Raw genomic sequence first — 13661 nt, 5'->3', positions numbered from 1 at the left:
ATTATGTGTGTGTGTGTGTGTTTGTGTGAGTGCGCGTGCGTATGAGTTGCGTATGTGTGTGTGTGGTGTGTGTGTGTGTGCACGTGTGTATGTGTTTAATTATGTGTGTGTGTGTGTGTGTGTGTGTGTGTGTGTGTGTGTGTGTGTGTGTGTGTGTGTGTGTGTGTGTGTGTGTGTGTGTGTGTGCGTGTGTGTGTGTGTGTGTGTGTGTGTGTGTGTGTGTGTGTGTGTGTGTGTGTGTGTGTGTGTGTGTGTGTGTGTGTGTGTGTGTGTGTGTGTGTGAGTGCGCGTGTATATGTGTTTAATTATGTGTGTGTGTGTGAGTATAATTATGTGTGTGTGTGTGTGTGTGTGTGTGTGTGAGTAGAAATTGACCGGTAGAGGATAGAAAGGTCGACACATGCTCAGGAGACGCTACATCAGCACGGTCACAAGACTACAGAAAAAAACAAGATGAGGTGTAAAACAGACAGACATCATATCTAGAGGCTGTTACTGAGTGTTAGGGTCAAAACAACCAACACAGAAGCTTTGCCTCTTCATATGCTGTCGTTGGCCAGATGAGATGGAGGATTCCTTAAATATCTGACACAGTCCACTCAAGGATAATGTAGTTATGTTATATACAGTAGGTTACATATATTGTGTAAATAAGTATTTGGTTGCTGTGGCCAGGGAGTAATCATAGACCTGGATGAAAAAGACAGCCAGAAAATTATGTTTTATTCCTAAAACATAACATTATATAGCAGGAAAGGGAACCCAACTCCTGTGTAGAGTAGAGCAGAGGGGAGTTTCGCCCAAGACTTCATCTGCAGCTTGTGAAGGACAAACCACACAGTATAAATATGGATGTGGATATGAGATGAGATGATTGTGGACTACAGGAAAAGGAGAACCGAGCACGTCCCCATTCTCATCAACGGGGCTATAATGGAGCAGGTTGAGAGCTTCAAGTTCCTTGGTGTCCACATCACCAACAAACTAGAATGATCCAAACACACCAAGACCGTCGTGAAGAGGGCTCGGCAATTGCTCAGCCTCTGACCGCAAGGCATTACAGAGGGTAGTGCGTACAGGCCAGTGCATCACTGGGGCTAAGCTGCCTGCCATCCAGGAACTCTACACCAGGAGGTGTCAGAGGAAGGCCCTAAAAATTGTCAAAGACCCCAGCCACCCCAGTCATAGACTGTTCTCTCTACTACCACATGGCAAGCAGTACCAGAGTGCCAAGTCTAGGACAAAAAGGCTTCTCAACAGTTTTTACCCCCAAGCCATAAGACTCCTGAACAGGTAATCAAATGGCTACCCGGACTATTTGCATTGTGTGCCCCCCCAACCCCTATTTTATTCTGATGCTACTCTCTGTTTATCATATATGCATAGTCAATTTAACTACACATACTACCTCAATTAGCCCGACCAATCAGTGCTCCCGCATGTTGGCTAACCGGGCAATGTGCATTGTGTCCCACCATCCACCACCCGCCAACACCTCTTTTACGCTACTGCTACTCTCTGTTTATCATATACACATAGTCACTAACCATATTTACATGTACATACTATCTCAATCAGCCCGATTAACCGGTGTCGGTATGTAGCTTCACTACTTTTATAGCCTCGCTACTGTATATAGCCTTGCTACTGTATATAGCTGTTAACTGCCTTTTTACTGTTGTTTTATTTACCTACCTATTGTCCTTTTTTGCACTGTTGGTTAGAGTCTGTAAGTAAGCATTCCACTGTAAGGTCTACCTACACCTGTTGTTTTCGGCGCACGTGGCACAAACTTAGATTTGGAATATACATCACAGGGTTTAGCCTCATTAAGTCTGGGTCTGATGTACCTTGGAATGTTTTTTAGGACAATTAGTTAGGAATATTTGGGGGGTGTTGTGGTGCTGTGGGCTACAATATGTGTCGTGCACCAGCCATAATGTAGCCTAGGATTCCAGGGAAATCTAAAGCGAAGATGTGTGTGTGTACACATGAAATGTTCAAAGCAGTATAAGGGTCACAGAGCACACTCCAGAGAGACGTTTTCTGTCATTTCGGATTTCCTCCTCTCCGTCTGAGGAGGAGTAAGGATCGGACCATAACGCAGCGTGGTAAGTGTCCATATTGATTTATTCAAAAACACAAGTGAACACTGGAACAAAATAATAAACGTGAAATATACAAAACCGAATCAGTACCGTGTGGCCCAAACACTCACACGGAAACAAACACCCACAAACCAAAAGTGAAACCCAGGCTGCCTAAGTATGATTCTCAATCAGAGACAACTAACGACACCTGCCTCTGATTGAGAACCATACTAGGCCGAACACAAAAACCAACATAGAAAAACAAACATAGACTGCCCACCCCAACTCACGCCCTGACCATACTAAAACAAAGAGTAAAATAACAGAACTATGGTCAGAATGTGACAAAGGGTAGTTTGTTTGTCTGACGAAGTTTGCTGAAGCCACCCGAACTAACACCCCAAAAGACAACAGCTGTAAATAAATGTCAATATATTCCTGTCCAGGCTAAATGTATCCATTGGATTCTGGCTATCCCTTTAATAGGTTTTACTGGCTTTTCAATTATTAGTCTGCTCGTAATAAATGTTTGTAGAGGAAATTAGGAAATATAGATTTGTGGGGACATTGTCCCATGAAGCCATCCCTGGTGAAAATCAACTTTGAAACAGTCTCTCTCTGCTGGTATTAACGTTTTACGACCCATCTCCATGGGAGATGACAGGCAAATGAAAGAGGGAAGTACGGGAGAGATGAAGGTTTAACACGTTTCAGGGACACTGAAATGAATTAGGTCTAATTAACAGTGTGGCCATTTCTCCAGAGACAGACAGGGCCTTTCTAGCGTGTTTGTCTGACCAACCCAGTGCAGGGACAGTGAAAGTCTACTGCAGCTCTCAGCAGGACCTCTTAAGTACTAATCGTTCATCATGGCAGTCTGATGAAGTCAGTCAGAGAGAGAAAGTCAGGGAGCTTCAAAGCTCTGTTCAGAAGACAATGTCAAGAGCGTCCTTGCTGGCTGGCTTGCGCTCAAGTTGTCCTTGGCAACTGGAAAATAACATAAAGAGAAAAGAGCAAAGAAACCTCCTCTCACCGAGGCAGCAGCCAATGAATGTTGCATACAGTACAATAATAGGCATTGCAGTAGTTAGCCAATTTGATAGCTTGAGAGAGAGAGTGGGTGTGGTAGTGTGGTAGAGTGTAGACTGCTACCTGGATGAGAGATCATCTCTCAGAACCGACCCCAAACCGACCTCCAAAACAAGCTCAAAACACCATGCTAACACAGTGGGTTAATCTGGACCTGCTAACACAACAGCTAACACCAATTCTCTTTTGTTCTGTTGAACATCCATCACAAACATCTCTGAGCTTTACAACCCATCCCAAACATCTCTGAGCTTTACAACCCATCACAAACATCTCTGAGCTTTACAACCCATCCCAAACATCTCTGAGCTTTACAACCCATCCCAAACATCTCTGAGCTTTACAACCCATCCCAAACATCCCTGAGCTTTACAACCCATCACAAACATCCCTGAGCTTTACAACCCATCACAAACATCCCTGAGCTTTACAACCCATCACAAACATCTCTGAGCTTTTACAACCCATCCCAAACATCTCTGAGCTTTTACAACCCATCCCAAACATCCCTGAGCTTTACATCCCATCCCAAACATCCCTGAGCTTTACAACCCATCACAAACATCTCTGAGCTTTTACAACCCATCCCAAACATCTCTGAGCTTTTACAACCCATCCCAAACATCTCTGAGCTTTTACATCCCATCTCAAAAATCCCTGAGCCATCACAAACATCTCTGAGCTTTACAACCCTGCAGGAAAATGAACTAAGGACAACTGAGGGTGGATTAACAGCAGTTTGGGATCTAATACTTTCTCTGTTAAACTAACATGAGCCCATCTGCTCCACTAGCGGTTAAAAGGAAAAAGTGAAGACTCTGTTAAACAAACAGGAAATACCCTCTCTGGCCTCTGGTTCTGCTGAGACAGCTGCTGGCCCAGGTCAAATATTTAAAAAGCATTTAGTCAGGTTCGACCACATTCCTGAGGTTGACTTGCCTTCAGTTTGAACTCGGTGACATAGAATACTACTGTAATACAGAATAAAAGCTGAGTTCTGATAGCTGTGTGTTGCACAGAGGATGACAGACATTGACCTTACTTAGTCAACGCTCCTGTTGCAGTTACTACCTTGAGCAAAGTCTTAGACAGGAAACATTGAGAGCAAATTGAACCAAAACATTTGTAAAACAAAAGTAAATGTGTTTGTGAACGAGTCATCTTTATGATCACTGGGTTCCTACCTTGGCCTTGCCGGTGCTCTGTAGAATGTGGACCAGGGCAGAAGCCATCTCCTCCTTGTTCTTCACACTGATGCCAGGCTCCAGCACGGAGCACAGCAACATGTAGTTATTGGTGGTGTACTCTGCAAACTCCTTATACATCTCCATAGGCAGGATGTTCATGCTCTGGTAGCGGGCCTTGATCCGAATCATGGGCCCTGGCGTCTTCCCCTTGTTGGGCGTCGGAGTGCTTACCGGGTACCACTTCTCCATGAACTGCCTTCCCGTCACCGCGGCGACTGGGATGTTGACCAGTCCGATGTAATTGTTCTTGTCTTTTTTCTTTTTCTTGTCCGAGTCCTTGTAGAGGTGGACCGTGATGCTCTTGGCAGCCGGGAGGTTGTTGAACTCAAAGTGCTCGCCCCAGAAGACGTTGTCGGTCTTGAGCTTGCAGGTGGTGCGGGCGTACAGGGTGTCGTCCAGACACAACTCGCAGAAGTACTTCTTCTTGGCCGGAATGTCCTTGGCTTCGATGATCCACAGCTTCAGCATGTTCTCCACCCGACGGCTGTTGTCCTGTGTGGGGATAGAGAAAGGGGGGTGGGTTAGGGACAGGGTGGATCCCAGACCTGGGTCTAGACTTTAGTACATACTGACTGTAACTGAAATACTTGAGAGAGAGAAGAGGAAAGGTTAGGGTCAATGGTAGCCAGACCTGGATCTGATACATATCTCAAATAGTATGCAGGTATGTTGGTGCTACCCAAAGATTATATGGAAAGGGTGGTTGCTTCTCTCTGTAAACATGGTAGATTCTGAGCCTTCCAAAAAAGAAAAAATGACAGCAACATATCTAAAATATAAAAAAATACTTGAGATGTGCTTGATTAAAGCTAGACTCATTGGAGTGCAGGGAGAGTGGATGGAGTTAGTATACCTTATAATGGGTATTAAGACATTACACACTAATAAATAGATGATTAAAATGCATATGTTAATGGTACTCAAAGGTAGATTCTGCATAGAAATACAGTTCATTATGCAAAATGTATTTAATGGAAACAGTAATACAATAACATTCTCATGAATAGAACTCAGCAAATGGTTTCCAGACTGTTTTGGATATTGCACGTTATTTTACACTCACTACAAATAGTTTCCCCCCCTTTTCTCATTTCAAAAACGCTCTAATGTCTGTTTCAGTTGAATACATTCAGTTGGACAACTACCCCCCTTTCCCTTTCCCCTTCAAGCGCCGATGTTTACGGACAAACAAGCAAACCTACACTGTATCTAATCTGTGGAAAATCACTAAATAATTAAAGACTTGCAAGGCAGAGATGGAAAGATTCATATCCCTGCCAGAAGTCTTCTGAGAAAAAAAAACACTTCAAGGTTATTGCCTAACTTTTTTCCTAAAGGAGATTTTTACCCAAAATCCAGAAACTCCCAAGTGATTCCATACATTGAAACTAGTTCAGGGAAGTTTTCCCTCTCCCTGTAGTGCTGTACTGAAACAGCCTCAAAAATGTGACGTTGCTGGATGCAAGCCTCACTTTTCTCTGTTGCCAGTGAATTAATGATTCAGAAATCCGTGGGCAAAATGTGTTGTTTTATTGAAAGTGTACGGCCAAATTAGCTATTTTTTGTCAAAAGTACTATCAGTTTTGAGTCAGGAAATCTGACTCTTCTTTTCCACCTAAAACATTTGCAATTATTTGATATAATTATTTGAAGTAGCCTACTGCCACAGCAGGGAGATGGGTAACAACTTTTTTCAGCAGAGATGTGAACACAGCTTTACATATTCGTTATACCAAGTTAACAACAACCTTCAAATAAGCCTGATGACTAAATACTCGCAGGTGATGAAGAAAACTACTGAAGGAGCGCTGATGGTGTAGTTGAAACCATATTTATTTGAGCCCCACAAATTTGGATGAAGAATTTAGGCAAATGTATCTTCAGATGGCCACCGCCGTTCTCGCCACCGCAGCCGAGGTAGTAGCTGGACCACAGTCACAACCCATCCCCAGAATCAACATAGACTGGTAGTAGTGGTGTAGCAATTGTGTGCCAATGCTGTGAATGAGGAATATTTGTGCTGCAGAGAATTTTAATACGTGACTAGAATTCTTACAGAAATGGAGGAATATAATGATGATGATGAGCAGTTTGCTTTTGCGGCCCACAGAAATTCTGGTGTCCTGGGGAAAAAATGCTATATTCCAAAGACGAATTAGAGAATCACCCCTGTTCCAGCTGGACCAAATGGACAGTTATCTAACGAGTAAGTAGCTCAACTTTACTTTGATGAATGAACTCTTATCATATACCTCAATGTGCGGGACCGTTAGTGGGTTTATGTCTTCACATGCCCAAAAGACTATATAGCCTATGTTTATTTATCACAATGTTTTTTGGACATTCTGTTCTCCAATGTGACACAATGTATAGTTTCTCAACCCTTCCTTCCTTAAAAAGATAGGACACATATGCTAAGCTGTAGAGCACCGAGACCTATATGTCTACATGATATGGTGCAATGGCGACAACACAATAAGAACACCTGGTACTTCGACTACATACCTCGGCACGCTTGCTTTGTCGCTTTCTGTTTGTCGCCTTCGTATTTTGGCACAGCGCCAGATCCAGTCCCTAGAATCGTTTTATTTAATTTAACTAGGGTATGTCAGTTAAGAACAAATTCTTATTTACAATGAGGGCCTACACCGGCCAAACCCAGACGATGCTCAATTGTGCATCGCCCTATGGGACTCCCAATCACATCCGGTTGTAATACAGCCTGGATTCAAACCAGGGTGTCTGTAATGGCGCCTTTGGCACTGAAATGCAGTGCCTTAGACCGCTGTGCCACTTGGGAAATACAGTAGCAACAGCTGGATCTTTTAGTATCCTTCAGTTTTCTGTCCCCGTCATTTCTGATTGCATATCTCATTCATATGTATCATCGCTGAAGTGCTTGTTACACACAAATATTGCTTGTTACACAAAATATTCCAAGATGGCGTAGCAGTCGGACGTGTGTTTTTGTCTTGTCCCTTCCATGTAAACATAGTTTTTATTTGTTGTGTTATTTTCATACATATTTTAATATCACTTTCCATATATGGACTGAATATACTCTCCTGCAACTCGCCTCACCCAATGTGGTACGGATCTGCTATTTTTATACTTAAGAACCGGAACCCCCATCAAAAGCTAGCTACCAGCTAACTGGCTACTAGCTATCTGTGGCCCGCTAGCTCTCTAGAGCACATCGGACTGTTAGCTTAAAGAGGCCCAACGGACAATTTCTTCTCAGCCTGGTTTACCACACGGAGCCCTGCTGATCCATCCTCTTAACCGCAACCCCAACAGAGCTAGCCAGCTAACTAGTAGTCAGCTAGCCACTGCTAGTGGTCATCAGCTACCTCTAGCACGGACAACTCTCGCCAGTCTGCACAGCGTGACTCAAACCAGAGCAAATCGGACTTATTTTTCTCCATATTCACCTGGATCATCGCAGTTAGCTAGCTGCTATTCGAGTGGCCACTCCTGGATAACGTCTCTGTCCCGAAGCAAGAACCAATGAGCCTGGAGCTAGACTTGCTAGGCCCATCTGCTAGGCACATCTCCCGGCTAGCCAAAGAGGTCCATCAGCCACTCCTTGGGCTACAATACCTATTTTGCCAACTGGCCTGGATCCCTGCCAACCCATCATGACTGGACCACCGATGTGATTCGCGTGATGGGGTTTTCTCAACTGGCTCCACCGTCGCATCGTCCCCTGAATGCCCATCCACTAGCCTGCTAGCCGCGGCCCACTAGCTGCCTGAAGCCACTCACTGGACTCATACGATCACTCGGCTACGCATGCCTCTCGCTAACGTCAATATGCCTTGTCCATTGCTGTTTTGCACATCGGACTGTTAGCTTAAGAAGCCCATTGGACAAATTCTTTGGCCACTATATCTGTTTTACCAATTGGCCTGGTTTACCACACGGAGCCCTGCTGATCCGTCTGCCGACGTCACAGCACGCGACGTCCCTCCAAGGCCCTTCTGCTAGCTTGCTAGCCCCGGCCCGCTAGCTGCCTGAAGCCACTCACTGGACTCATATGATCACTCGGCTACGCATGCCTCTCGCTAACGTCAATGTGCCTTGTCCATTGCTGTTTTGGTTAGTAATTATTGCCTTATTTCACTAGAGCCTCTAGCCCTGCTCAATACACCTTTTTAAACACTTTAGTTCCACCTACATTTACATTTACATTTAAGTCATTTAGCAGACGCTCTTATCCAGAGCGACCTACCACACATGCGGTGACTTCACCTGGTTTAAATTATATTTCTAGAGACAGTATCTCTTTCATCGTCACTCCATGCATATGTTTAACCTGACTGTATTCACATCCTACCATACCTTTGTCTGTACATTATGCCTTGAACCTATTCTACCGTGCCCAGAAATTTGCTCCTTTTACTCTCTGTTCTGAATGTACTAAATGACCAGTTACTTTAGCCGTACCCTTATCCTACTCCTCCTCTGTTCCTCTGGTGTTGTGGAGGTTAATCCAGGCCCTGCAATGCCTACCTTCACTCCCATTACCCAGGTGCTATCATTTGTTGACTTCTGTAACCGTAAAAGCCTTGGTTTCATGCATGTTACCATTAGAAGCCTCCTCCCTAAGTTTGTTTTATTCACTGCCCTAGCACACTCTGCCAACCCGGATGTCCTAGCCGTGTCTGAATCCTGACTCAGGAAGACCACCAAAAACCCTGAAATTTCCATCCCTAACTATAACATTTTCTGACAAGATAGAACTGCCAAAGGGGGCGGTGTTGCAATCTACTGCAGAGATAGCCTGCAGAGTTCTGTCTTACTATCCAGGTCTGTACCCAAACAATTCAAGCTTCTACTTTTAAAAATCCAGCTTTCCAAAAACAAGTCTCTCACTGTTGCTGCTTGCTATAGAACACCCTCTGCTTCCAGCTGTGCCCTGGACACCATATGTGAACTGATTGCCCCCCATCTATCTTCAGAGCTCGAGCTGCTAGGTGGCCTAAACTGGGACATGCTTTCCACCCTCATAGATATCATCCTAATCAACTTGCCCTACAAATATACCTCTGTTGTTTTCAACAAAGATTTCAACGAATACTGCCTTGATCCAAGATGGCGTAGCAGTAAGTCGTCCTGTCGTATCGTGTCCCTTGTATATATTGTTTCTTTTTCGTTTTTACATATTTTTCTTTGCATATCTTTAAAAACATTTTGCTAAACCTAAGCTTCCAAATACTCTCCTGCAACCACCCAATGTAGCTACTTTTTCCTAAAGTATTTATATTTACTTCGGAACCGGAACCCCTCAACTGAAGCTAGCCAGCTAACCACCAGCTATGCTAGCGGTCTTCAGCAAACTGGTCATCAGCTAACCTTTAGCTCGGAAAGCTCTCGCCAGTTCGAACAACGCGACGCTAACCAGAGCATAACGGACCTATCTATTTTTATCCCCGGATTCCCACCGCAAACGGAACATTTTTCAGCTGGATCTTCACAACTAGCTTTCTAGCTAAACCGCAACCCCGGATGATTACTCCTGGCTAGCGTTTCCACCCACTTAGCTTGAAGCTAGCCCGGCCAGAGCACCTGTGCTTACCACCGTAGCATACTCCTGGGCTACAATACCCGGGCCCACGACCGGTCTATCGATGTTACCGCATGAAGAGGAATAAACAGACTCACCCCATCGCGACGTCCACCAAAGGCTAACTCTCTAGCCCTTGCTATCTCCTTGCTTGCTAATTCGGCCTGCTAACTGCTAGCTTGTTTGCCCTGGTCCGCTAACTGCTACCTTGTTTACCCCGGCCTGCTAACTGTTAGCTTGTTAGCACAGGCCTGCTAACCGTCTGCATCGCCGCGTCCCAAACACTCACTGGACCCATATGTACTTCCTATCTCTTTACGATTTTTAATTTGTTTATACCTTCCGGAAACCTGCCTCACCCAATGTGATACGGAATCCCTATTATTTTTAATTTTTAGAACACACTCAAGAACCTCCAGAAGCTAACCAGCTAACTAGCTACAAGCTATTTAGTCATTGTTAGTTTTTTAACCTGGATAACACTCGCAAGTCCAGCTTCCCTGCCCCATCCACCGCTGCCCCCTGGACACTGATCACTTGGCTACATAGCTGATGCACGCTGGACTGCCCATTAATCACGGCACTCCATTCTGCTTGTTTGTTTTATCTGTCGGCCCCGTTGCCTAGTCAACGCCATTTTACCTGCTGTTGTTGTGCTAGCAGATTAGCTGTTGTTGTGTCACCTACTGTTTTAGCTAGCTTTCCCAATTCAACACCTGTGATTACTGTATGCCTCGCTGTATGTCTCTCTCAAATGTCAATATGCCTTGTATACGGTTGCTCAGGTTAGTTATCATTGTTTAAGTTCACAATGGAGCCCCTAGTTCCACTCTTCATACCCCTGATACCTCCTTTGTCCCACCTCCCACACATGCGGTGACCTCACCCATTACAACCAGCATGTCCAGAGATACAACCTCTCTCATCATCAGCCAGTGCCTGGGCTTACCTCCGCTGTACCCGCACCCCACCATACCCCTGTCTGCGCATTATGCCTCATAGACGTCATCCTGACCAACTGGCCCTCCAAATACACCTCCGCTGTCTTCAACCAGGATCTCAGCGATCACTGCCTCATTGCCTGGGGCGGCAGCGTATCCTAGTGTTTAGAGCGTTGGACTAGTGATTGGAAGGTTGCGAGTTCAAACCCTCGATCTGATAAGGTACAAATCTGTCATTCTGCCAAGGCTTTTGACTCTGTCAAACACAACATTCTTATTGGCAGACTCAACAGCCTTGGTTTCTCAAATGACTGCCTCGTCTGGTTCACCAACTACTTCTCTGATAGAGTTCAGTGTGTCAAATCGGAGGGCCTGTTGTCCGGACTTCTGGCAGTCTCTATTGGGGTGCCACAGGGTTCAATTCTTGGGCCGACTCTCTTCTCTGTATACATCAATGATATCGCTCTTGCTGCTGGTGATTCTTTGATCCACCTCTACGCAGACGACACCATTCTGTATACTTCTGGCCCTTCTTTGGACACTGTGTTAACTAACCTCCCGACGGACTTCAATGCCGTACAGCTGTCTTTCCGTGGCCTCCAACTGCTCTTAAATGCAAGTAAAACTGAATGCATGTTCAACAACCGATCACTGCCCGCACCTGCCCGCCACTGCAGTGATGCTGGACGGTTCTGACTTAGAATATGTGGACAACAACAAATACCTAGGTGTCTGGCTAGACTGTAAACTCTCCTTCCAGACTCACATTAAGTATCTCCAATACAAAATTAAATCTAGAATCTGCTTCCTATTTCGCAACAAAGCATCCTTCTCTCATGCTGCCAAACATACTCTCGTAAAACTGACCATCCTACCGATCCTCGACTTCGGCGATGTCATTTACAAAATAGCCTCCAACACTCTACTCAACAAATTGGATGCAGTCTATCACAGTGCCATCCGTTTTGTCACCAAAGCCCCATATACTACCCACCACTGTGACCTGTATGCTCTCGTTGGCTGGCCCTCGCTTCATACTCGTCGCCAAACCCACTGGCTCCAGGTCATCTACAAGTCTCTGCTAGGTAAAGCCCCGCCTTATCTCAGCTCACTGGTCACCATAGCAGCACCCACTCGTAGCACGCGCTCCAGCAGGTATATCTCACTGGTCACCCCCAAAGCCAATTCCTCCTTTGGCCGCCTTTCCTGCCAGTTCTCTTCTGCCAATGACTGGAACTGACTGCAACTGGAACTTTAAGCATCAGCTGTTAGAGCAGCTTACAGAGCAGCTCACAGATCACTGTACCTGTACATATCCCATCATTGGGGCGGCAGGGTAGCCTAGTGGTTAGAGCGTTGGACTAGTAACCGGAAGGTTGCAAGTTCAAACCCCGAACTGACAAGGTACAAATCTGTCGTTCTGCACTTTTTTAAATCAAATCAAATCAAATTTTATTTGTCACATACACATGGTTAGCAGATGTTAATGCGAGTGTAGCGAAATGCTTGTGCTTCTAGTTCCGACAATGCAGTGATAACCAACAAGTAATCTAACTAACAATTCCAAAACTACTCTCTTATACACAGTGTAAGGGGATAAAGAATATGTACATAAGGATATATGAATGAGTGATGGTACAGAGCAGCATACAGTAGATGGTATCGAGTACAGTATATACATATGAGATGAGTATGTAGACAAAGTAAACAAAGTGGCATAGTTAAAGTGGCTAGTGATACATGTATTACATAAGGATGCAGTCGATGATGTAGAGTACAGTATATACGTATGCATATGAGATGAATAATGTAGGGTAAGTAACATTATATAAGGTAGCATTGTTTAAAGTGGCTAGTGATATATTTACATCATTTCCCATCAATTCCCATTATTAAAGTGGCTGGAGTTGGGTCAGTGTCAATGACAGTGTGTTGGCAGCAGCCACTCAATGTTAGTGGTGGCTGTTTAACAGTCTGATGGCCTTGAGATAGAAGCTGTTATTCAGTCTCTCGGTCCCAGCTTTGATGCACCTGTACTGACCTCGCCTTCTGGATGATAGCGGGGTGAACAGGCAGTGGTTCGGGTGGTTGATGTCCTTGATGATCTTTATGGCCTTCCTGTAACATCGGGTGGTGTAGGTGTCCTGGAGGGCAGGTAGTTTGCCCCCGGTGATGCGTTGTGCAGACCTCACTACCCTCTGGAGAGCCTTACGGTTGAGGGCGGAGCAGTTGCCGTACCAGGCGGTGATACAGCCCGCCAGGATGCTCTCGATTGTGCATCTGTAGAAGTTTGTGAGTGCTTTTGGTGACAAGCCGAATTTCTTCAGCCTCCTGAGGTTGAAGAGGCGCTGCTGCGCCTTCTTCACGACGCTGTCAGTGTGAGTGGACCAATTCAGTTTGTCTGTGATGTGTATGCCGAGGAACTTAAAACTTGCTACCCTCTCCACTACTGTTCCATCGATATGGATAGGGGTGTTCCCTCTGCTGTTTCCTGAAGTCCACAATCATCTCCTTAGTTTTGTTGACGTTGAGTGTGAGGTTATTTTCCTGACACCACACTCCGAGGGCCCTCACCTCCTCCCTGTAGGCCGTCTCGTCGTTGTTGGTAATCAAGCCTACCACTGTTGTGTCGTCCGCAAACTTGATGATTGAGTTGGAGCGTGCGTGGCCACGCAGTCGTGGGTGAACAGGGAGTACAGGAGAGGGCTCAGAACGCACCCTTGTGGGG

General features: G+C 45.3%; 1 protein-coding gene across 20 annotated transcripts in view; it reads right to left on the bottom strand.

The window, feature by feature from the left end:
* The window catches only part of LOC118376650 (disabled homolog 2-interacting protein-like), a 323821-nt gene that overhangs the window by 64025 nt on the left and 246135 nt on the right, over positions 1-13661 (bottom strand). For all 20 annotated transcript variants that reach the window (XM_052525470.1, XM_052525481.1, XM_052525473.1 and 17 more), the window contains one exon: positions 4364-4918. In XM_052525470.1, coding sequence (XP_052381430.1) covers positions 4364-4918 — 555 coding nt within the window. The remainder of the gene's footprint in view (positions 1-4363; positions 4919-13661) is intronic.

Source organism: Oncorhynchus keta, chromosome 9, assembly GCF_023373465.1.
Source record: "Oncorhynchus keta strain PuntledgeMale-10-30-2019 chromosome 9, Oket_V2, whole genome shotgun sequence".
In the NCBI taxonomy this organism is placed as follows: Eukaryota; Metazoa; Chordata; class Actinopteri; order Salmoniformes; family Salmonidae; genus Oncorhynchus; species Oncorhynchus keta.
This window is presented reverse-complemented; position numbering and strand designations above follow the sequence as displayed.